The 24,303-nt window shown below is 39.9% G+C and overlaps 2 protein-coding genes across 8 annotated transcripts in view; both read right to left on the bottom strand.

The window, feature by feature from the left end:
• rasgrf2b (Ras protein-specific guanine nucleotide-releasing factor 2b) overlaps positions 1 to 1,369 on the bottom strand; it is a 45,231-nt gene extending 43,862 nt beyond the window's left edge. For all 4 annotated transcript variants that reach the window (XM_072387628.1, XM_072387625.1, XM_072387627.1 and 1 more), the window contains exon 1: positions 685 to 1,369. In XM_072387628.1, the coding sequence (XP_072243729.1) occupies positions 685 to 960 (276 nt within the window). In that variant the 5' untranslated portion in view covers positions 961 to 1,369. The remainder of the gene's footprint in view (positions 1 to 684) is intronic.
• A 2,496-nt stretch (positions 1,370 to 3,865) lies between these two features.
• msh3 (mutS homolog 3 (E. coli)) overlaps positions 3,866 to 24,303 on the bottom strand; it is a 42,223-nt gene continuing 21,785 nt past the window's right edge. For 2 of the 4 annotated variants that reach the window (XM_072387621.1, XM_072387622.1), the window contains exons 21-24: positions 14,178 to 14,364; positions 6,900 to 7,032; positions 6,571 to 6,739; positions 3,866 to 4,349 (exon numbers count right to left, since the gene is read on the bottom strand). In XM_072387621.1, the coding sequence (XP_072243722.1) occupies positions 4,268 to 4,349; positions 6,571 to 6,739; positions 6,900 to 7,032; positions 14,178 to 14,364 (571 nt within the window). In that variant the 3' untranslated portion in view covers positions 3,866 to 4,267. Of the gene's footprint in view, positions 4,350 to 6,566; positions 6,740 to 6,899; positions 7,033 to 14,177; positions 14,365 to 24,303 lie in introns of those variants that run through there. The other 2 variants (XM_072387623.1, XM_072387624.1) reach the window with 2 other exon arrangements.

Below are 24,303 nucleotides of genomic sequence, written 5' to 3'. Positions count from 1 at the left end.
TATGCAGAATAGACCATTTTCATTCAATATCACTGTGTAATCAAAGCCATGAAAACTGCATCATGGGGAAGAATTCTGTGTAAGTCGGAAACATGATAGGAAGCTGGTTTAGGAGCGGATGAATATCGAATGTGCATCTTTTGAAAAATTGTATAGTATTTTTAAACCTGTTAACTTAACCTGTTGCTTGTATTGCTGGGCCTGCAGCCAGTAAACTTCACAAAACGATGAACGAAGGAGAAAATGTGACAGGTGAATGGCATGTTTTTGCTTTATTTTGATCATTTACTTTCCCCACAGTAATTTCCGATCTACGCTTCTGCTCCCATTCTCTCATCCTTGGGGGATGATCAGCTGCTCTGGGAGGACGCACTTGGAGCTCTTGACACCGCAGGGCTTTTTGAAACTGTGGAGAGCAGAGGGGGCTGTGTAGAGGAATCAAGCGGATCTTGTAATCTTTTACTGTGACATAACAGGTGTAATTAGCGACCAGTAACAAAAAAAAAAAAGAAATAGCCTTGTAAACGCCACATAGCGTATTTCGGACATTCTGACCTAAGAGATCCTTTGCTATGCAATACAGTCAGTGTGATATGACCAGACTTTTGAAAGTTGCGGTGGAAAAGATTTGACTTTTGAGGGACTGTTGATTTCAGGCAACCCTGCTCTCGTGAAATTGCTCACCTGTTTCTCCAGCGCTTCCTTCCCAGTCGTGGACATCTTGGGCGCCGGCGCGCGCTCGCAGGTGCATCCTTCCAACAGGTAAATCCCAGCAGGTCGCGCGCTCTGCTCGTTCTCGGAGTAGAACAGTATATTCTGGTAGAGGGCGAAGAACTTCTCGTGCCATCGGCTGTTCTCCGCCGTCTTCTTGCTCAGGTAGCCGCGCTTGGTTCCCTCTTTACGCGCAATAGCCGAAAGAAATAGCGCATGCCCTTCGTTATAGCGGACACTCTTCTGCATTTTGTCGCTCGTCTTTGAAGAGAGAAAGAAGTGCGATAGCCGGAGCTTTCACCGCGAGCCCATGCTCGCTGGGGTTTGAGTCTAAACTTTCCCCTCCGAGAAATGGCTCAGTGGCGCGTTGGCGCACAGAAAAGTTGCCCCGTTGACGGAAGCGCTTCTGCAGAGGAACTCATTGTAACAATGGCCCAGTCCCACATGCTCTAGAATAAACGCATTCCTCCTTTCTATAAAGAAGCAGTTTAAAAGCGGGATAACGCGTTAGGAGTGTCGTTCACAGAGGGGAGGACCCTCAAGTGGACAGACAGTGAGAGAATCACAGATGCGATACGCTGTAATCGGCTTTGATAGCGGTTAGCTCTTCCTCCCTCTCTCTGGCAAACAAACACTCACTCCTATTAGGTCTCTCTATCTTTCTCCCTCCCCATGATGTGCGCTGATCTTGGAGTTGGCAGAATTATAGGCGGAGCGTTGGTTGTGGTTTAGAGGGAGAGTGAGATATGCAGAGATGAAGCCACGGCAGAAACGGTCTCAGTGGCAAATGCGGTTTGTTTCAGCAGTGTCATTAAGCTTACATAAATGACAATATACAAACATGGATCAAGAAATTAAGTGTTTTCAGTCAGCCCAAAACATGTTGGACTGTATGTAAAGCACTTTGAATAGTTTTGTACATGAAATGTGCTATACAAATAGATTTTACTTGACTTGACTGTAAATTAATGTATTAGTGAATTACAAACTTGAATATTTAAGAATTAACTTTGCTCAGGGGAATAGAGGTGTTCACAACTATTATAAGATAACTTTTCAATAGGCTAGCTATATGAGCTCTCCATTCAGGAGCTTTTCAGTTTTTGGATTTAAAGAAATTTTATAATTAAAAGATCAACTGTTTATTTTTTCAGTCAATATTCAAACAGAAAAGGTCCAACTATAGCTCCTTCTTAATGATAGTAGCCCGTGGCCATATCTCCACCTTGATGGCTTCTGATTCAAGGTGATGGCCTGTGTGCACTAGTCACCCAGGCACAGAGCAGTGCAGTTGCTCCATCAAGAGTAACTATTTAATCTGTTCACACATCCTTTGTAAAGTGTGTCTTGAGGCATGGATTTGGCCCATTATTAATGCTTCAGCTGTTGAATCTTATTCAGAGGTGCTAGTATTTCTGCCTCATATAACTTGGCCACGTCTGCGAACATGTCATCTTGTTCTTCTTGTCTCCCAAAATTGCATTTCTGGAATATGGCAACAGCACATGACAAGGGTTCCTGGTGGCTTCTGTTGAATTTTTTTTCTCAAATTTTCTGTGATCCTGTCTACATTTTGCAACAGAACTTTTGATTGATAATAATAACAATAATTGTAATAATAACTTGAATTTATATAGCGCCTTTCAAGGAACCCAACATCTCTTTACAAGTGTTGAATAAACAGCTAAACAGCTAATTTTTTAAAGGCCACAGTGTAAAGATGAGTTTTAAGGGCAGATTTAAAAGCGTCGAGACTAGGGGCGTGACGGCTAAATGGTGGGAGAGAGTTATAGAGGGTGGGTCCACCACACTAAAGGCTTTGTCCCCAAACATGTGCAGTCTGGTGCAGGGAATAGAGAGCAAACCTGTGTCAGAAACGCAGGGTCTAGGACAGGGATGTTCAAAGTCAGTCCTCGAGAGCCGCTGTCCTGCAGGTTTTAGATGTTTCCCTGCTTCAACACACCTGATTCAAATGAAATTATTGTTAAGTTCTACACAAGCCTGCTAATGATGAATTGATCTGAATCAGGTGCATTGAAGCAGGGAAACATCTAAATCCTGGAGGAAAGTGGCCCTCGAGGACCGACTTTGGACATCCCTGGTCTAGGATGAGGTGTGAAGATCAGCCAGGTTCTGGAGTGGGGCACGGGCGTAAAGGGATTTGAAGGTGAGAAGAAGAAGAACTTGAACAGGAGCCAGTGGAGGCGGATAAAGGGGGGAGGGTGTTGTACTGCCAGGACCTGGTTGCATGAAGGCTTGGATGAGTGTCTCTGCCACAGAGTTAGAGGGTGAGGGGCGGAGCCGTGAAACATTTTTAAGGTGAAAAAAGGTGATGTGATTATTACCATAAGGAGATCGTTGATGATCTTCATGAGGGTGGTCTTTGTACTGTGGTCTGCTCTGTAGGTGGACTATAGGGGTTCGTAGAGCTCATTGCTGGACAAATATCGATGGAGCTGAATGGCCTCTATTCTTTCCAGGATCTTGCGAAGAAAAAGGAGGTTGGAATCAGACTCTAGTTGCTGAGATTATTAGGGTCCAAACCAGGCTTCTCGAAAATGGGAATGATGGAGGCGATTTTGAAGCTGGGGGGAACTGTACCAGATTATTCTGAGTACACACCTCAGAAGCTTAACCATTTCTAGACTGCTATATTGTTTTTATAAAAAAAAAAAAATGTTTGGTGGTGTGGTGGTTAGCACCTTCGCCTCACAGCAAGACGATTCCAGGTTCGAGTTTGCATGTTCTCCCTGTGTATGCGTGGGTTCTCTCTGGGTATTCTGGCTTCCTCCTGCTGTCCAAAAGCATGCATGTGAGGTTAATTGGTGTCTCTAAATTGCCCCAAGGAGTGTGTGGTCAGTCTCTTAGTGGCCCTGTGATGGACTGGTGACCTGTCCCGGGTGTACCCTGGCTCTCACCCGCTGATGACTGGGACCCTAAATGGGATGAAGCGGGTATAGAAAATGGATGGATGGATGGGACTTTCTTTATGTTTCACATATTTTTCCTGAGGTAATGAGGCTCTTTAAATCAAATTAGATGTTGATAGACATTGTTAACCATTCTAGATCCCACCCAGATTACACAAAAAAAAGGAAAAAAAATACTCTGACCCTGATGCATCTATGATGTCCATAAGTTTAATGTTTTTATCCTTAATAAGCAGGATAATCTTGTAATACTGCAATGTTATGCGAATGAAAAAGTCTTTAAAGGTTAAGAAGATAGATAGAAGAGTGACAGGTTAGACATTTTTCTTTATTTAATGTCTAAACACAGATGCCACACACACACTGTGATGTGTAAATCCTGATCAGTTAGTATTCATTGACGTTGTCATGAGGTTACAGTACACATGATGGGGATAGCCAGAACCTGAGATGGTTAAAATTCTTTCCGCAAACCAACACATTAGCAAAGGGTGTAGGATCAACTTTCTCCATAAGCACTTCCACCTTTGTTTGTGAGCTTGTAGATTCTTCTATGAGCGTGTGCATTCGTCGATAGCAAGATTTTCTGCTTCCGTTGTGTTCCGATGGTGTCTGTTGTAGTGATGTCAAGAGCTTGACTGCAGCCACTCTATGAGGGAGGATTTGTCTGAGATGCTCCAAAGATCTGAAAGAAGTTTCTTATACCTCCTACAAAGACAGAGACAAAGACAATGAAACATAATACTGTGCTTGAAATATTGTGTGTATTCACATAGTCCTATGAGCGTTGAGCCATCACATTGTATCTTCATATTTGGCTGGGAAGAAAACAATAAATTCCATCCTCAAGTCCTCTGTGTATAATAGATGTGCATTGCATCTCTTTGCTCCAACGAAGTACAAACATTTCATAAAAGGAGGATTACACTGATCGCAAGGTATGACTTTGTTTGCGTTTGTGTGTGTGCTGACAGATATTTCATATGGTGAGGATTACTTTGGAAGAGGCTAAGCAGGACTCAGCTCCTAGCAGGCTGTCCGTTTCAGAGTGAGATGAGAAATTTAAACAGACAAAAGACTTTATTTGGAAAAACTGAAACTACTGAGGTTTTAACAAGAAAACATTTACAATAAGGCAAAATTCCATCTCCTGACGCAATTGTAAGAAGAGTGTCTAGCTGAGTATGTTGCATCCTAATGAAAAACTTTCCTCCTGAAAAGCATTGAGTTAGTCCAGATTTATGAAAAGTGGGATGTTTGAGGTAATTACCCATACTCAGTGATCAGCATCTAAAGCTATTTAGAATATCTTAACTGCTTTACCTTGTTCACTGACAGGCCTTTCTAATGGAAAGCTAAAGCTGTTATATCAGCATCTCCCATATTCACTCCGGTAAAATTACTGTGGGGTCTGGTGGCTTTGAAGAAAGCGATATAACTGATTCAGCTTCCCTGATGCTTCATTGTGCAGTCTCACTCCAAAGCAAAGCAGGAAGAATATTCTAAATATAGAGTACCCTTAAGCTGACCATTTTAGGAGGTAAAAATATTTTTTGCTTCTGACCTTATACTCAGCACATCATTGCTTAGGGTCTGTAACAGTACTCCTGTTTGCTTCTCCAAGCGGGGTGTCCGGAAAGTCATTAATTGTACGTAAAACACTTTGGATTAAAAGCTCATACAAACCTGACAGCAGTTTGAGCAAGGGGTGTTGGGTTATACCGGTATTGATGACGACGATGATGATGAAAGTGAAATTAAAAGAACAAAATATCAATATCTTGATGAAAATACACTTATGATTATATTGCGATTTGATGTCAGCTGATGAAATCAAAACATCAGTTGCAAATTATTTTTTGTTTTTGAATAATTTTTACAGGTATTTACATCCGATTTCTAGTGTAATTCAATTAGCCAAAAGAAAAGGAGACTTATACTGCTGTCTATACTGCGATCATTTCGTTATCACAAACATTTTTGCTCACAAGAAACTAATACTAAAAATCTGATATGACAACAGATCAAATCTCAACAAAGGTTTTAAAAAAAAATACTCAGACATTCCTTCATTTCCCTTATTAGAGAGTGCTTGTTCAATACCAACACGAAAAATGTGTCCAAAGTCAAACAGGATTTGACTTTAACGTAACAAAATTAAATCAGCTTAGTTTGGTTTGGATTTTTTTAGTTTATGGCTTTGATTTCCTTAAATTGTATTTTTAAGTGTAACCTACTGTTTTTATACAGGACACGGTTAGGTAAAGGTAGATACTGGCAAAAAGTGCTACATTTCAGAGCCTTCTAAACCATTTAGTGGTAACTGATCGATTAAGCCAAGGCTGTATCAGTTTCAAGAGTCATAAGAAGTTTTAAAAGCATTTATAATAGAGCTGACATCATAACACCTTAAGATGTCAACTGAACTCTGACTTTTTATGTCTTGAACTCAAGGAATCTCAAACCAGAAATCTTCCACCTATTTAAATCTCAGACTTTCCAGGAAAAGTGGTACATTTTCTGTCTCAGACGTGTTAGCCCAAGGATTAAATCAAGTTAAGTTGAGTTTTAAAGCTTAACTCAAAGGAGCTTCACCAACACTAAACTTACTGTTGAGGATTATTGTTTCATGACTCAGTTTGACTTATAGCTTTCAGTTCCAAGGCTCCTTTGAGCTTCATAACGTTTAGTAAACTCTTTAAATACACAACTGTGAGATTATCGTAATTTATACACAAAACACACTTCTGCAAAGATGAAGGGCACACGTGCAACAAAATAAGTCAAAAGAAGGCTGGATCTCTTGACTTTATGGCAAAAATTATACAAATAAATTCACAGACTGTTAGGCTCCTGATTGTGAAATGTAACACAAGAGTTTCCCTTTTAACTAATGGTCAGGGTTAATATTAGTTCATTAGTGTGCTACCTCCTAGCATTGACCATGCTCTCCAGCTCTCGGGCTTTGCGGGCAGCAGTGTGCAGTATGGAGTCTGGAATATCAGCCAGGCGGGCGACATTAAGGCCGTAGCTCCGCCCTGCAGCTCCTTCAGTTAACTGGTAGAGGAAGGTGATGAACTCTGGCTGAACCTCTCCATCTGTCGGGAATTCCAATTACATATACAACAAAGTGACTATGATTTCAAAATGACCCATTTAAGATTGCTTCAAATTTGAGTTCAAAGCAACACTGACACTCGTGTGTCGTACAAACAACATTTAAGGCATTGTTTTATTCACACAGAAATAAAAACGTACCGTCTGTGTCAGTACAGATGTCAGGCTCGTTGAGTAAGAACGCCATGTGGTAGTTAGATACATTTTCAGGATACAGCCGCTCCAATTCACATAGAGGAGGATAATGGGTTACAAACAGGGTAAGGGCTTTCACCTAAAAAAAAAAAAGGATTGGGAGAGTAAAAGTGAAGTCTCCAGAAACTCCTCCGTCTATCATTGCAAACTTCGTTTAAAAACATCAAAGATCGGGAAAGCAGCAAAAATGAGTCATCCAGTCGTAAATGCAATCTGTTCATTGTGTTTACACTGAGTAGAAAACAGCACATCTTCAGGAAGAACAGTCATCACTGCATTTGCACTGTAACTTGTGTTGGTCTGGTTGAGGGCCGTGGAAGATGTCCCTTTGGTAGGTAAAAGGAGAAAATTAAGTACAAACTAAGTTGATATTGACCCTATGCCTGTCATGTTTGGTTCTACTAACGGTAGAGCTGCCACCTCTCCACGTATCCACTAGCTTTGCATTGCTATACAAATCATTTGAAAATGATGTTTGATTGACAAGAGTATAAAGATAACAGTAACTGGACTTGAGCGACCGAAGGGGCGGATCTTTCAAACAGCAGGCATATATAATAATAGTTCCCTCTTTCACCATGGATCGCACTCTGGGCAGCCTTCTTTGTGTTGCAGCTGCATATTTGACGCCACGGTCGGTTGGTGGACACCTCAGCCCCGCTCCTGCACCTCTCCTTCTCTTTTTTTCCTCTCCCTCCTGTGTGTGTCCCTCAAACTCTTCCTACAATCATCAGCTGTAAACAGCATACACAACATCACTATCTCTCCCTCTGCATATAGACACAGCATGTCACCTATTGCTGAAATAGTAGATTAGCCTATGGTTTGCATTTATTTACATGTAGCCATAGCCTACAACTCACCAGATACTCCAACAAGGACTGCAACCTTCCTCCAAGCATCTTTTTTTATTATTGTCTCCGTATACAAACAGGCTTGTATCATACAGCTCTGGGAAACCGGAGACTGCAATGATTATTTATCCTCCATTGTTTCCCTCGCTTTCTGCCTTTTTCCGCTCTTTTCCAGATTGGCCCAGAATTGTCTGTCGCCGCCGACAACTCATTTCAACAAGACATTATCCACATATAACAATTCAATGTATACATAATGACTTAAACATGACTTGTATCTTTACCCATACAGTACCTATATGAATGATGTGCTGGGTAAACACAGCAATGTTTTGGGTTTTTTTTAGCGATTCCATAAAATGGCTGTGACCTAAATGAATATTCTTTTGGTGATTTCCTTACCATTTCTCATTCCTAATGAAAGGGAAAGTAGGACAAACAAAAAAAAATAAACAGGAAAACAAAAGATGAATTAGATCATAACAAATGTGCATAATGAAAAGCAGTTTGGGTAACAACAATGCTAAATTGGTAGCTGTTAAAGAACAGAGCATCAGCTGTGCTTTGATACATTACATATTTTCCCCTGACCAGTCAATTCACTTCTTTTGTTTTGTTCCTCTGTCTGCAGGATTGCTACATTTAATCCTGCCCATTTCTCTGGCTCTCACTGTGAACACTACACTCAGCTCTTCGGGCTCTAGAGAGAGATTAAGCAAAGAGAAGGCTCTTCACCTCACCCTGCCATTCTTTAATCTCTGGCAGTCCTGAAGTCACCCAAAGACTACATGATTGAATTCAGGCATTAATGGGAAGACATGAAAATCACAAAGAGAGAGGCGCATACACACTCTCACTCAGCCTTTGCACACACATTTTACATTTAGCCGCGAAGTGCTGCTCTCTGAAAACAACTCCTCCTTCTTCACTAACAACAAATGCATTTCCTCCTGCTTACTTTAACAAGTCTATTTTGTAAATGGAGAGGGAAGCGCAAAGATCCCGTGACAAATATCCTCTCTCATATGTTATAAATCAGTCTTGAGAATGTGAAAAAACTGTTGGAACCCAATTACCGCTGGAACGAAAATTCAGAATGTGCTGGTATTAATCATCATTATGTTCAATAATGGTGATAATGATAAGAAATCAAGCATCAGCCCTCACTGCGAAGCCGGCCTGAATCTCAAGGCGTCGCAGCTGTTTGGGAGCTTCAGGACTCCAGGCTAGCTCCAGCATGGGTCCATAAACCACAGTGTGCAAGAAAGGTCACATGTCACAAGTAATACTTCTACATGAAGGGGATGGTGCGGTTTCTCTCCCACATGCTTCAAGCAAAGACAAAAAGATGTGAACCTGCTGAGATGCATGTACAACTCATCAATAACCCACAAGCCCACATTGACGAACAACTGTCTCCAACTGCACTGAAAGGTACAAACAAAGCAAGTGCAGCAGAGGGAGGCTGCAGTCTGGATAATGATCTGATTAGGTGGTAATGGCAGCTCATTACCGGACCACCCCAGGGTGCACTGAGAGCTTTGCTCTGCAGAGCAACAATCTGATGACCTTAGTGTTCAAACAATTAATCGGTTAGACAAAGATTACAATTTTAATTAATTGGTTATTTCAGGGATCAAACAGTTGTATTAGATATCATTAAGTTAAATGTGTGTAAAAGTTACCTGGTTCCAGGTGTATGCCCTGGCAAACAGGTAATGTAATTGCATAGTAAGGCTATAATAAAGCCCAAAACGTATAACAAGCGATACAAGGAAGGTTTAGGATCCCATAAATATGAGAAGGTTTTCTCAGAAAGCAAAAAAAACTATATATATAAATATATATAGATATATATATATAATTATTGTAAACTCATATCTTCTCTATGTTTGTAAACAGTCAGAGGAATGCTTGGAAAGGTCAAACAAGAAGGTCAAGGCCCTGCAAATCTGACAGACTGTAATGTATTATGTTTCTGGTTTTGAAATTGGTGTATTTTTTTCTGCACATCATTAGAGTCTCACCACTCCTCCCTGCTTTAAAATAATATGTTGTCAAAAGCATTTGCGCACTCACAATTGTACCTCTGGTCGGGAATCTGATCCTGAGGGGAGGGCTGGAGGTGTCAACACCACTAATAGTGTCTCTTTGTCTTGTTACTCTCCCCTGTCCAATTAAATGCAAATCCAATTCTAACTCAACATCCCTCCTGTGTTTTCACCTCACTACCAACATGGCGCCTGCTGAGGTGCCGTGCGTGAGAAAAGCAAAGATCTGGAGTGCATACAGTAATGCATCAAAGCAACTACGGCTTCCTTTTACGTATCAGGACATAAAAAAAACATGGTCGGATAATCAGATAATTGCTGCCTCAGATGAACAACAACATATGATTTATCACACCTTTTCATTATGTACTGGCAAACAAAAACTAAGCCAAAATGCAGAAACAGTGTATGAAAATTGTAGAACCAACTTAACCAGCAAAAACTTGAACTATTCATTTTTTAAGGGATTATGGTTGGTTTCCGCCCACTCTTTACAACACTGCTTCAGTTCATTGAGGTTCGCATTAAGGTAACACCACAGCATTTCAATCAGGTTGACGCCTAAGGGTCAGTCCAACATCTTGGTTTTTTTTTTTGTTTCTTTTTAGTTATTTTAGTTGTAGATTTGCTGCTGTGTTTAGAGTCATTGTTCTGTTGACCAAGACTTAAGCTGTCAGACAAATGGCCTCACATTTGTCTCAACAACACTTGGGTAAACAGTGAGTTCATAGTCACCTTAATTACTAGAAGATGTCCAGGTCCTGTGGCTGCAAAAAAAGCCCAAAAAAGGTTTGTGGTTTGTTCAAACGCAACTCTGCAAACCTAAGCTGTGCCACCATGTTCTCTTTCTCTTGGCAACCCTTGTTCTGTCTTTTTAAGGTTATACTTTACTTTCTTCTGATTTTCACTCTGAAATCAACTTCAGGGGGGAAGCTTTGCTCTGAACCCAATAAGTCCAAACAAATTTTTTTTCAACCAACCTTGCAACAACCGTATACTTTCAGGAAGCAGTGTAATCACAAAGAGCCAAAAAAACAACAACATTGTATCCATGTGCATGAGAACAATGCAGGCACAGAGTAGTGTACAGCAAAAAGCTAGTTTTAGTGAGGCATTGATCCCCTTTGAGTCCAGCTGTCCAGCTGGACATGTTTTCCTCTTTACGATGTTAGTAAGGTCACATTCAAGTCTGAGTCATGATAGCAACGGTGAGGGATGTGTCCTGCAACGCTTAGTGTGAAGACACTGGCAGTAGCTGCTGTTGGCATGAATAAGTAAGAAAGGGATAATGTGAGGCATTTCAAATGTCGCAGGTTAAAGGAAATTAAATCAGATGGTCATGAGCTGAACTTTATACCAGTCATTATTTCACAGTAAAGCCAGGCATATTCTAACAGACACAACTTTCTAGTTTCAGAGAACCTCTAATCTCTGCTTCCCATCTTATTTCTCTGTTTCGGTCTCAAGGCTGTCTCTATTATTGAGTGCTGTTATGAAACCCATCTACATTTGTAACTACTTGTCAGGTGAGTGTCGGGGACATGGAAAGGTGTGTTTCTATAACAACCGAGTCAAAGGAGAGATAGTCTGACTTTTGACGTGAGTGGTCTGCTGAGGAGGATGTTGCAGAGTTGAAGGAGGCGGAAGTAGAGGATTCAGCATAAAAGACTGCAAGTCTGCCTGGACTGCGCAGGCTTCTTTCTGTAAAGCAAAACTTCTTTTGTGCCCTTTTGTTTGGCTTTCCTTTAATAGCAAGGCTTCACTAACAAATCAATGCTGTTATACAATAGGTAGAAAGCTTCCTCCTCAGCTCCCTGCTGCATTAAATGCTACTTCCACATTTTCGTTCTATGTTTTCCAGCAGGATTACATAACTACAACATCCAGCCCAAAGATTAATGTAGAACTGGCAAAACATAAAAACTGGAAAGAGTTTTTCAAAGGTAAATGTTTATTCACCTGTATTTGATCATAATTAACTCTAGGCAATTTGGTGCTTTGGACTAAGATCTTAGAAAACAGAAAATTAACCTAAATACAAGCACTCATATATTGGATCCAACTCCTCAGCTTTGGTTACACACAGGGCAACACTAGAGGTAAACTTCAGAAACCATGAATATTGACTGTGGCCTTCAGTGGGGGCTGTGCCGTGGGAGTCAAAGGCCTTTTTCTCACCGATGTGGAAATAGAGGCTTTCTGGAGCCAGTTTCATGCATTTTCACCTCAAAAAGATGGACGCTGACTCTGAAAAGCTGGCACCACAAAACTGCTGGTTGCAACGGGCATTATTGACTATGGGAGTAGAGAAGCCAACGCAACAAATGCTCCACTGTTTAGCTCAAATAAGAGCGGTCCAGTAGGAGGCAGTAATTCCCCAAAGGGCCTGTTGAAAAAAAACACCATTAAAAAATGATGATGTAATGTTCAGTTCTCTAATCTGTCGAAATGCGGGATGTTTTTTAAAATATTCAAGCAGAAATGGTTCTGCACTCTGTTCTGATAAAAAAAAAAGACCCATGTTCAGAGCAAGCAGATTATGTAGTCCCCTGATTGTCAGCGAAAACAGCAGACAAACACAATAGCTCACACAAAAAAAAAAAAACCCAAAGTGCTTCAAATGAGAGATTAATACATGCTCACTGAGGTCAGCGTAGATCATCTGATTTGACAAATCCTCTCTCCCCAGATGAGCTGCAGCACGGGAGGCACTAACACTAGACGCACACCTACCAACTGGTAAAGATATAACAACACTTCAAAACAACATTTTCTAAAAGGCTGAGCCAGGTCAGTAATACGGTTAAGTATAAAAAGACTACAGAGAGGCAGAATCTCAACAGCATTTAAGATGGGGACAGCCTGAAGTACATAACCCATGTCAAACAGCATTTGTGAGTTGTGTTTTATTTATTCTGCATAAAATGGTAAACACATTTAATGTAAATTCTCTGCATGTATGCAATGCCTGACTTGCCAGCGTTGGCATTAAAAATACAAACTCCTTACTCTCAATCTCTCAGTGTTGCACTCATCTGTTCTGCTAAAATGTAGATATGCAACATTGCGCAATACCCCAAGGGCTCTTGACTGTGGCAGTTCTCCCAGCAGAACACATACAGTCATGTTTCCATGACTTAGAGAACACTGCACTGACTCTAAATTCAGTTTCTGAATACTTACACAACTGCAACCAGTGCTTGCATAGATCAAACTCTATCCTAAACTTTTAAACATGTCTTTAACTTAAAATGGATTGATAGACATTATGGGGGATGCTCTTTCTTTTCCCTAAAGTTAAATCCTCAGTGTGACCATGTAAATATATGTGAACCCCAATAAGTATAACAGCCACCAACACACACATTTTATATATCTTTGAGCTGATTCACTGTTGACATAAAGCATTACCCAGCCCTTCCTTCACCCTCGAGGTTAGAGTTAGGTGTTTGAAACTCTGGGGAAGCTATCGAGTGTCGGGGGAGATTAATGAGATAAACTCGCAAACCTAACCATCACAGCTATTTTGGACATCACAAATGATGGACAAACAAGAACTCAAACAGGGTTTCTCTCATTGCACTCTTTAGTTAATATTTCGGTTTGAGCTTGATTTCAGCTGATTTTCGGACTTTCTGACTCTTCTGTCATAAGCTTGGACAAGAGGGAGCAGAAAACGTGTCACTATAAGCCAGAACGAGGTCATCATTTATGTCACTGATGCTCGGGATTGCTAATGTGTATGTAATGATGTCAGCCAAGTTTTTGGCTCATTTTCAGTCTATCAAAACACATTTTTCTGCTGTGATGCATTCTTTGTGGCAGGGGGTCTATGATTTGTAATTAGATAAATCATGTGTAATGATGAATAAATTGAATCTTGGACACCTGGTCATCAGCCTCAAGTATGCTTAGGATAAAGTATACTGCTGTAAAACTGCTTGTCCCTTAAACACTTGGGTATCTGGGGTCACTGTTCTTTATTCCCCGCTTTTCTACGATGTCCTGCTCTCTCACTTGATATTGACATTATAGATCCTGCTTCTCTGTACCTCTGCTTAGTGAGCTGCTCTTCTGAAGCCCCACTGGTAGCTGGTTTCACAGCAAAACAGCAACAGCAACATAAGAATACACATAAACTGATATATACACACACCTCCTCAACAAAAGCTATTACTCTGATGATTATGCGGGCCAGTGTCAAGATCCCACAGTGCTCATGGATTTGTAAACAAGATAAATTGATTTGGGATTGTTAACATCCATGCAGTTACCTTCGACAGAAGTGTTTTTCTTCACATCACACAACAAAAACTTACGTCTCTGATGAAGTACTCCAGGGTGGCAAAGGCAATTGCAATCCCATCATGAGTGCTTGTACCCCGTCCCAATTCATCAAGGATGACCAGTGAGCGCTCTGTTGCTCTGGAAATGATGTCGGAGGCCTCTGTCAGCTCTTCCATGAATGTGCTGCGCCCTTTGTAGATGTTGTCTGAAGCCCCCATTCTAATAAGCAAACAGACAAACAGAAAAGAGGGGTCAAAGAGCAAAAGTTACACAGTGACGTAAGGTGCTAAACAGATCAGACTACTGAGCATTTCTGACTTTGAGATCACTTTCACACATCCAAATAACAGCAAAATGTTTACACATACTGTAAAGAAACTTTACAACTTTAAAGTTATTAATATCATTATTCTCTGAAATTAAATTAGATTGAATAAAACACTGTTTGTCATATAAAGATCACAGAATTGCAAGAGTTGCCAAATCCAGCTGGAAAACAATCATAAATGCCAGGATTGAGAACTTCCACCAAGACACAATAAAAACGATTAAACGGACAACTGTGGCACTCACTGTTCCTTCACACGCCTAAAGGTCTGCTGTGTTAGACCACAATCTGGTTTATATTGTGTGATCTGCAGTCAGTCACAGATGACGCCATCAACAATGACATGAGAAAGTTTGGCGGGTCTTTTTGGTTTTGTTTTACAGGTCTCCAGCATTGAGTCGCATGTACACTAATCCTTTAAAGCACTGCAGATTATCAACATCTGAAAGCAACATGTGAGACTGCTTTTAGATCAAATGAAAAGTCAAAAACGGGTCTTTTTCAGGTAAGCTAAATCAACTCATGCGTTCATAGATCAATCAACATTAAGCGTCCAGTGTGTCGGATGTAGTGACCATGTAGCGCTATAAATCACACATTCAAACCCCAACCTCAACCTACATTCCCACATGTGCAGGAAAAACTACAGTGGCCATCTGAAACTGCTTAAATGAAAAATGAAAACACGATGATGAGAGTTTTACTGAATTTCTACCATCAACTCAGCCTATATGTTCCAGGAACTGAGAATATCCACAGTGCAATTCTAGAAATGATTAAAAAAAAATAATAATTAAAAAATTTGATGGAAAAATATTTCTTTAAGATTTTTTGAGAAGGGAAAAGCAAGAAAGAGGGAGAAAAAAAAGGAAGTAACTGAAACGGTCCATAAAAACGTTGAATTGTTCACCAAAGAATCTGCCCTTTGTCTAAAAATGAAGCTGCTGCTACAAAGAGTTCTTCAGTGGTAAAACCACCTTTGCACCAAAAAATAAAAAAATTTTAAAAAAGAGAAAAAAAAAAAAGATGGGTGTGAAGACCATGAGAGAGCAACAGCCGGAAGTTCACTTTTCTAAGTTAAACAAAAACAAAAGAAAGAAACTGTACCTCATCAGTACCATCCTTTCATGGCTGGTTCAGGTTAACTAAGTTAACATTTTCCTTTATTCTTTAACTATTTTAACTCAGGATTTTTGCTAAACTCTTCTGGGCAGGCCTTCCTCAGAGTGGTGAAACCTGAAAGCAGCTAATTTCTCCCGTAAGAAGCAACAACGCTAGTGGTGTCTGCCTATAATGCCGTGCAGTATGGTCTGACTAACTTATGCACGTTCCAAAGGCGTTGATCGGGCTTGAGCTCAAAGCTCTGTGTATCTTTCCCCAACCAAAAAAGTGCATCGCTGTCTAAAAGACGTTCCATCTCCTAACGGCCAAGACAAACAATATAAAACAACCTCAGAAAGGAGCGTGGGTGTCAACATATTGTTGTCCGGACTAAGCACATACAAAATAGATGGGCATCAGGAAAGATTTATTCTAATGAGGTTTGAAGAAGTGATTTGAAAAGATTGGTGTTATTTGGAAAGTTTTCTTATGTTATTGCTGCCCTAATTTCCCATTAGCCGTTATGCCAATTGGGTATAACTGAGGCCAAGACTGTTCATGTAGAAGCCAAATTCATGTTGAACTATCAGATGCTCAGTTTGGTCATCTGGCTGGAAAACACAAGTTCAAAACAACTCAGGATACTATATTGGAGACATTCATAATAATAGTTGATATTTCATATTGTTTTAGTTGTTCTTCGTGTTTCTGTAAGCCATCTCAAACATTACAGATATAAAGCCTTTATTTCCCTTTGAAGCCATCAAACATTGTCACTGGAATTAAGGATCACCACACTCTGCAACCTGACCCATGACTGCTACTCAGAATGAAGAAAGAAAAACGATGGACAGTTATAAAGGTGTTAAAATGATCTCAGGGATGTGCGACGAGTTGGTATTCTTCAAACTGAAACAAGATTAACACAAATATGACCAATTAAGAGGGGGGAAAACATTCATGTGTTAAAGTAAGAGAAAAAACATTCTTACTTAAACTGCCAAACATTAAATTAATTTACGAGACAGTCTTAAAGACTTAAAGGAATCAAAGTATCGACAAATAAATTTCATGTGAAATTACATTTAATGATTTTTGTAGAAATTCAAGGCCAGGGACAGAAAATCAAAAAGTGGAATTAGACTGCCTTGTGTGCATGTGAACAGATGTTTACTGATTACCAACACACCAATATGCTGAATTCTTTGAATGCCTCCACACCATTTTTGAGGGCTCCTCTGACGTATTGAGACAGACTGACAGACAGCGAGCCGATTCATCTGATGAAGAATTTTTGCCAGATGAATCACAGATGCCACATCTCTCTGCCAGTCAGTGGTTCTCACCTCTAAATCTGTCTTTTTCATGCCCTGCCTGATATTCCGCACCTATGAATGAACCACAAAAAGGGGTTACCATGGTTACACCACACATGCCATACAGGAAAGAGGCGTGGCAGACATGCTGCTGCATCTAATTCGCCAATGTACGGCGCGCGTCTGCATGCGTGCCAGGAACTCGAGGGAAATTATGACAGATCTACACTGGAAGGCAGAAAGGATGGACAGAATCAGATCATGGTGCCTGTCCGCAGATGAGAGGATGCTCAGCAGAAACACAGCAACACTCCAGCAGGTGGGCGCCCTGCTGGTTTCAATGAGTCCCTCCTTCCAACAAAGACACACTGATCCTGAAAATAGATTCAATTTGTTTTTCCAAAAACACAGATAGGTACATTTCCGGTGTTTATCTGGCACTAGCAAGTCTTTTATCCCTTTCAGAGAACTATGGTTTTATCTCGTCACTGTGTCATTATATTGACTTTGGTTTAATTGATGAAAAGACTCCTAGTCACATCAGATTTTGAGAGGAGAAAACTCTAAAGCCAAACAGTTTGCACACATATTACAGCTCCAAAATGAAAGGGACAAACTCATTCCGAGGAGACATTTGGTGATTTAAGTTTTGTACCAGCTGAGGTCTTAAAGCAACACTAAAGAGGTTAGGGAACCTTAAAACTAAGAGCCTCCAAGTCGTTTTGGAGGCTCCAGCCATGCACCACATGATTTTGCCTTAGAGTACCACATCACACAGAAACATACAACTAGATAACAGCACTCTTCTGCATCATTAAAAAAAGTTTAAAAAAGAAAAACAAGACACACTGATACAGTGTACGAGCAAGGCCCGGGATGACAGATATTAGCTTCATTGTTGCTATTGATAAGTAATAATTAATTAGCTCTCTTGTTCTATCGCATTTGCTTTGCTTAGTTTTGTCGGTGAGATTACCGATGTGCAGATTTAAATTAATGACAAGAATATGATCACAATCATTTCTCCCTCTGCTCACTGTAGGCTGTAAATCAGAACAGATTGAAGCTGCGGTTGATTTCCATCATAAAACCAATGAAACGTGTTTATATACTCCAGGCATTTGCTTTGGTGCTCTGCATCATGACTAATAGGAAATACGCAGCACTACAACAGCAGCATGTTTATCCCCGTCACGTTTTTAGTGATTGGAATGGAACTTATAATCACCATCGTCCCCACCCCAGATGAAGTTTGGTCAGATATTGCAAATTTCATTTGGAAGCTTGCAGCCCTTCAAAACGTTCTCTGCTATATTGTAACACATAGCCCTGTTATAATACAAGGTGAGATGAATCAGAAAAGATACTTTTGTTAGTATGTTAGGTCCTGTAACATTACATCATGTTGCTTACATGCTGCATGGCACCAATCTACTTTTCACCAACATAAGCAACTCTCTCAACCTCACCCTGTTGCATTGCTATATGTGCTACATAAAATGTTGATTTCTGTTAATGTAATCAATCAGACTTTGATTATGCCATATATACACCACTAAAAAAAAATACAAAAGCATGTACACACAGTATGGATGGTGTATATAGATGTATATATACATATATATTATTCACGGAACTTCTACAAGTAGATAACTAAATTGAGAAAATTAATACTTTTAAATCATCCAATATTACATATTTCTGTGAAAAAAGTATGAGAACTTATAGGAAGATTCACAGGAGATGTCTGAGGACCTCAGAGTTAGAGCTGTTGATGCTCATTGTCCTGAAAAAGGTTACAAAACTTAAGAGTTTGCACTCCACTAATCCATAGACAGACTTATTGTGTTCAAATGGAGAGAATTCAAGACCATTCATATACACCTGACCTCACAGGGATAGATCAACAAAGATCCCTTCTAGAGCAGGGTGCGTGACAGCCATAAAGGATCCCAGGAGAACTTCTGATCAGCTAAAGGTCTCTCTCATATTGTTCAGGTTCAGGAATTCACTATCAAAACATCACTGGACAGCATGACAGGCCTGTAAATAGAAAGCCACTGCTCTCAAAAAACTTTACTAAATACACTTCTGTCATGCTATCAAAAGGAAAAGACCCCAATTCTGTGAAGAAGAAAAAACCTCATCCCTTCTGTAAAACATGGCTGTGGTAGTGTCATGGACTGGGTCTGTTTTACGGCATCTGGGGCAGAAGGGGTTGAATTTTACATGTAAATGTCACAAAACTGATCAGCAGTTAGTGGAAACATTGCAGTTGCAGTTGTTGCACGACAGATGTGCCACCAGATACTGGAAGCACAGGTTCACATACTTTGCCAGTCACAGTTATGTAATACAAGCTCGTTTTACTCAATAAATAAATGACCAATTATAAATTGCCTCATTTGTTTTAGTTGGTCCATTAAGTCTATTTTTCAGACTTGTGAGAAAATCTGAGGATGCTGTAGGTCTTCTTAACGCAGAAGAAGAGAGACCCCCAGACTATTCACAAACCTTCAAGCAACACCGTAGGTATGATACCTTTAAATGGACATCAAAACACTAGCAGCCACTTTGTGTAATCAAACGGGCAGCCTTGTAAAGACATAAAAACAAAGAATAAAGTTAAGCTGAAAATCTTTCAGAAAATACACAAGATTAATGTACAGAAAGCCCATCAACACATGGTCTTATCATCAGTTATTTTGTGCTCTTCCCTGATTTTGCTTAACATTTTGAATCATGTATTTCTGCACAGCTTATGACAGTCTGATATAAACCTCCATGTCCTATAGAGTGGTAAAGGCCTAACCATCTCTGCATACCGCCTACAAGATGGCACAGCCGCTCTGATACGAGAGCTCTATGAAAAAATGAATAAATAAAACAAAAAAAAATAAAAATCAGGAACAAATGAGTCGGTGTAGAACACAGCATTTTCTCACATGCTCAACATGTGTACAACACCCACTTGCAGTAGGTGTTGCTGTTACCCAGAGACCTGTTGGCAACAAAACACTCGCCACTGTTTGCGAGTTCCTTTGACATTCCTGGAAATCAGCCATGTTTCTGGACTGAAAAAACAAAAACAGATCCAAAACTGCTACATTCTTCTGATGGGAGAAGAGCTTGTAAGAGACTCTCATAAAAGGTGGTATAATCACTGCATGGAGTCCATGGTCGATTAAATGTCCTTTAAAAACACAGTTTTACATTCTGCTTCCTCTTGCTGTTTCCATAACAACCATGAAGGCATGGAAGAATGTGCTCTATAACCTTCAGGACTCAATACCAACAAGAAAGCACAGCAGCTGCATGCATGCACATACAGATATGCATCCGTCAGCTACTATACACACGCACACACACACTTCAGGCTGCTGCTGTACTCTTTTATAACCTGTATAAGGACAAAAATATGCAGAATTAGGCTCAAACAACTGCATGACAGCGGAAGCATATTTCTGTGTGGGCAGAAAAAATAAAACCAAGATTCTGTTAGGTTGAACACACATTTAATCCAGGTTATTCTCTTTGTCCTCATCATAATTAATAATCTGGATCATTTTAGATAGCACAACCCATTAGATAACGATGCTCCATCTCATTACCCCACCAATACAAAAAGTCTGCTTATTTCACTCAAATAAATCTCACACACTCACATCTGTCTCACTTGAGACAAGGCAATTCCCACTGCTGCGTCTGTCATGCTTGACACAGCAGTAAGAATTGATTGAGCGTTTATTCTCAAGACAGATTCTCCTCAAGATCTTACAATCTTACACTCTGTCATCCTCGTTTCTAATTAAAATGCTTGCTCTCTATCACAAAGGTAACAGATGGAGTTAATAGAAGCTGATACAGTGGTGGTGTGCTTTCCCAGTGGATACTAAATGCTTGAATAAATGCAATTGGACTTTTTTTTCTAGTTCTTGAAGACATTCCATCTCTCATCCAAAAGACTGGCTGGTGGGCAGTTTTACGCTGGTAAGCTAAAGCTGGAACATTCAAACTTTAACAGTTGTCGAGATCACTCATGTCACCGACCCATTTGCCCCAGTCCGTGTGGCTTTCAGATCATTCTCACCATTGAGTTGTTTGACTGCCTAACCAGCATGTTTCCGTCAAACATTCAAGATGTGAATGGCTGCGAAACTGCCTGGAAAGGAGAGTCAAAGCTGCATTGTAAGTGTTCGGTAGGTGCAACCTAAAGTCACCTCTTTTGTTTAACAATAAATGGCTTCCTTCACTACTTTTTCAAACCGTGTGTCTCTTCCCTGTCCAAGATGTAGACATTACTCTCCTCAAAGAGTGTCCCTTCTCTTTGAGATGTAAAAGGATCACTGGGACTTATTTGAGGAGCTGGCACTCCTGTGTTGTGCCATGCTTGTTTAGTTTCACCCATACAAAAGGTCAGGGCACTGCTTCGCTGCACAGCAAACGCAAAGCCATACAGTTTATGTTTTAAGGTTTTGAATCAGTTTCTGTGCGACGGTGCTGTTGAGTTTGAGTGCACCAGGATGTTGTGTTTGCAGAAAATCTTTCAAAGTTTCTTGTTGCCCACAAAGGGAAAGGCTGTATTTTTATGCCTGTTCTTCTTTTCCTCTGCTTTGGATTACCATGGCTTGTATGACTTAGGAATGACACAGAAAAACTTTTGCTGTGAATAATATTCAGCACCAAGTTGTACCGTTTCTGAGAGGAGCATCATACTGACCACCATGTGTGAGCCAACGCCAAATTAAACAAAAGCAGGCACCTGTTACATTACAACATAGCAAAATACAACCCAAACCTAACACTAATTACTGCATAACTGCATTACTTATCGATAAACAAGAATCACCTGTAACCAAAACTTAAGCCTTTTTTGTTCATTTATTCTCTTCAATAGTTTATAGAATGGAATATTTTTTTCTGGATAGAGCTAAATCTTTTTTTCAAAGCACAGACTAAAGAGTACTTAAAAGGTTTTGTAGTTTCCACTTTGAGGTTTTCATTATAATCCAGTGGAGGATTGGTGTCGCATGTTACTTAATAACTTTATCTCCCTCATTCCTATCATTTCTACTAGAGCTGCACAATACTTGTCATCTACAAACTGTCATCATAGTGTCACACTCTTATGTAATAAACTGCGTCATGAAAGAAAAAAAAAAGGAATTTCAGAATTAAGGTATGAATGGTCAAATAATCAATTATTTTTGTAAGGGACTGCAGAAGAATTAAAAGTAAACATCATTTCAAATGTTTTTTTTTATTATCATATCATATTACTCTCTATCAGCCCAGGCTAGAGTCAATTATCTAACCAACTAATAATCATTGCTTTTGTTTTGTTTTGTTTTTGCCTTTAGATGTGTTTTTAAAACCCCCCTCAATCTTATCCGGAGTCTGAAATCGAACCCTAAACTGAATGCTTGGACATGAGAACGAGCCAAAATGACTTCAAACATGAAGCCTAAAAACCCTGAATATTTCTCTGAAAACTAGAGGTAAGAACGCGCACACACACACATAAATGCTTTTGACGTGCTGACAAGTCTTTGGCTCCCACTGGGTTAATATATGAGAACAAGCTTAAACCCACAAAAAAAAGACAATTACACACATCTGCAAACCATTAGGGCTAATCACATAGTGCAGCAGAGGGAAAATAAAAGAGACCATATATTGGCCTGTGTTCCACATTAATATGTAGTGGAAACTACATGCAGGGCTTACTGCCACTCTCATCATAATAAGAATAATCATCGGGAAAAAAGATCTTCTCCAACAAAGCCTTATTGTCTGAGGCCTTCTACAACACAGAGTGTTGTTCCATATCAAACCATGAACAATAGAGTCAGCCTTTTCTCTCGTTCGTGTCTTGTGTCCCACCCTTACAAACTTCCCCTTCCTGTGTGGTGAGCAACAAAATGGATTAAAAGGGATTAGACTGAGTGTCAGGCCTAAAAATAAACCTGATGGTGTCACAGACTGTGAAAGTTACACGGGGTAAATGATGGGCTTTGTGGGGAGCAAGACCTCCTCGATGTCTCAGTAATTCTCTGGTGTCCTTATGTTTAATTACACTATTAAAGAGCGTTCAAAGGTGAAAATATGCGCAGTCACTGTTGTCATGGTGACCATTCTTGTCAACATAGACAGAAAAAGTAACTTGGTATCAATTTTTGACAGTATGTAAACGTGTGTCTGTCAATATATATATATATATATATATATACATGTACATTTTCCAAGTTTTGTTCACTTTATTAATGTCCTATAATAATATATGATGCTTAATAAGGACAAATTCTTAGATTTAGGTTTAATTCACCCTGACAAATATTGTTCATACTATAGTACATAGACAGAAGAAACCAGTCTGAATGAAAAATTACGTGTTGTGCTTCGTGAATTATCTCACCAAAAACATTATGAACAGGAATTAGTATTATTTTTCTCTTTTACACTATACAAACTCAGAGAACCACTGAGTGTGACATTAAACCTACAGAATTTTAGTCCCAAACTCAAAACTGAAGGCAAACTTGGACACCTTTAAGCAGCTCGTAGATCTTTGCATCTTGGTTAATTTAGAGCTTGTCTGAATGTGAGGGTTTGTGTGACTGTTTGACAAACTTCCCGCAACTTCCCTTTATCTACTTCTTCCAAAAATAATTTCTTTGCACATTTGAAACGGTACAAAAAAGGGCCAATCATAGTCCTAAATAAAGAAAGAAAGACTAGAAATATTATATTTCACATGTACTTACCCACCTAAACATTGTTGTAAATCAAGCACCCTCCCCCCCATGGCAAAAGCTCTCTATGGCAACAGCGGCCTCTCCCATCCCAATAATGTTTCATTCCACTCAGCAGAAACTGCTCAGGAGTGCCTCAAAGAACTTCAAAAGCCCAAGACAAATTCCTCTCCTTTGGCCTTACCACTCCATTTTGCCTTAAAAAGGTTCATCTTTTCTTTTAGGAATCAAGGAGTAGTGGTAATCTTACAATCTATATGGACCCCAGTCAAACTGCTAGATGACAATTAGGACTTGATCTCTAAAAGAAAAAGGGCAGCTCTGCAAAATGGAGGGATAGAGCTAAGCGGTAAGGCCAAGAAAGGAATAAGGATGGGGCCAAAGAGTCAAATTTTCCCAGATCTCTCTCTTATTGGGTGTCACACTGGAACAAAGCTGAAGCTCCAACAGTCCAAGACACAATCAAAAGGAACCCAACGATCCACTACCAATGTACTGGGGCCAGACAACACAGAACAATGGCAGAAGTCCTGTGTTCTGGGCCCAATTAATCCGAGCTGGTTTAGTGCCACAAGGGGGACCAATACGAGATAACAAAAACTGAAAAAGCACCTTTAACAAAATAATTAGTTTTAATATATATTATTTTGCACAGTAAACA

The sequence above is a fragment of the Leuresthes tenuis genome, unplaced genomic scaffold (assembly GCF_036924035.1).
Source record: "Leuresthes tenuis unplaced genomic scaffold, fLeuTen1.0.hap1 SCAF_6, whole genome shotgun sequence".
NCBI lineage: Eukaryota > Metazoa > Chordata > Actinopteri > Atheriniformes > Atherinopsidae > Leuresthes > Leuresthes tenuis.
Note: the sequence above shows the minus strand (reverse complement) of the source record. Positions and strands in the feature narration are given on the sequence as shown.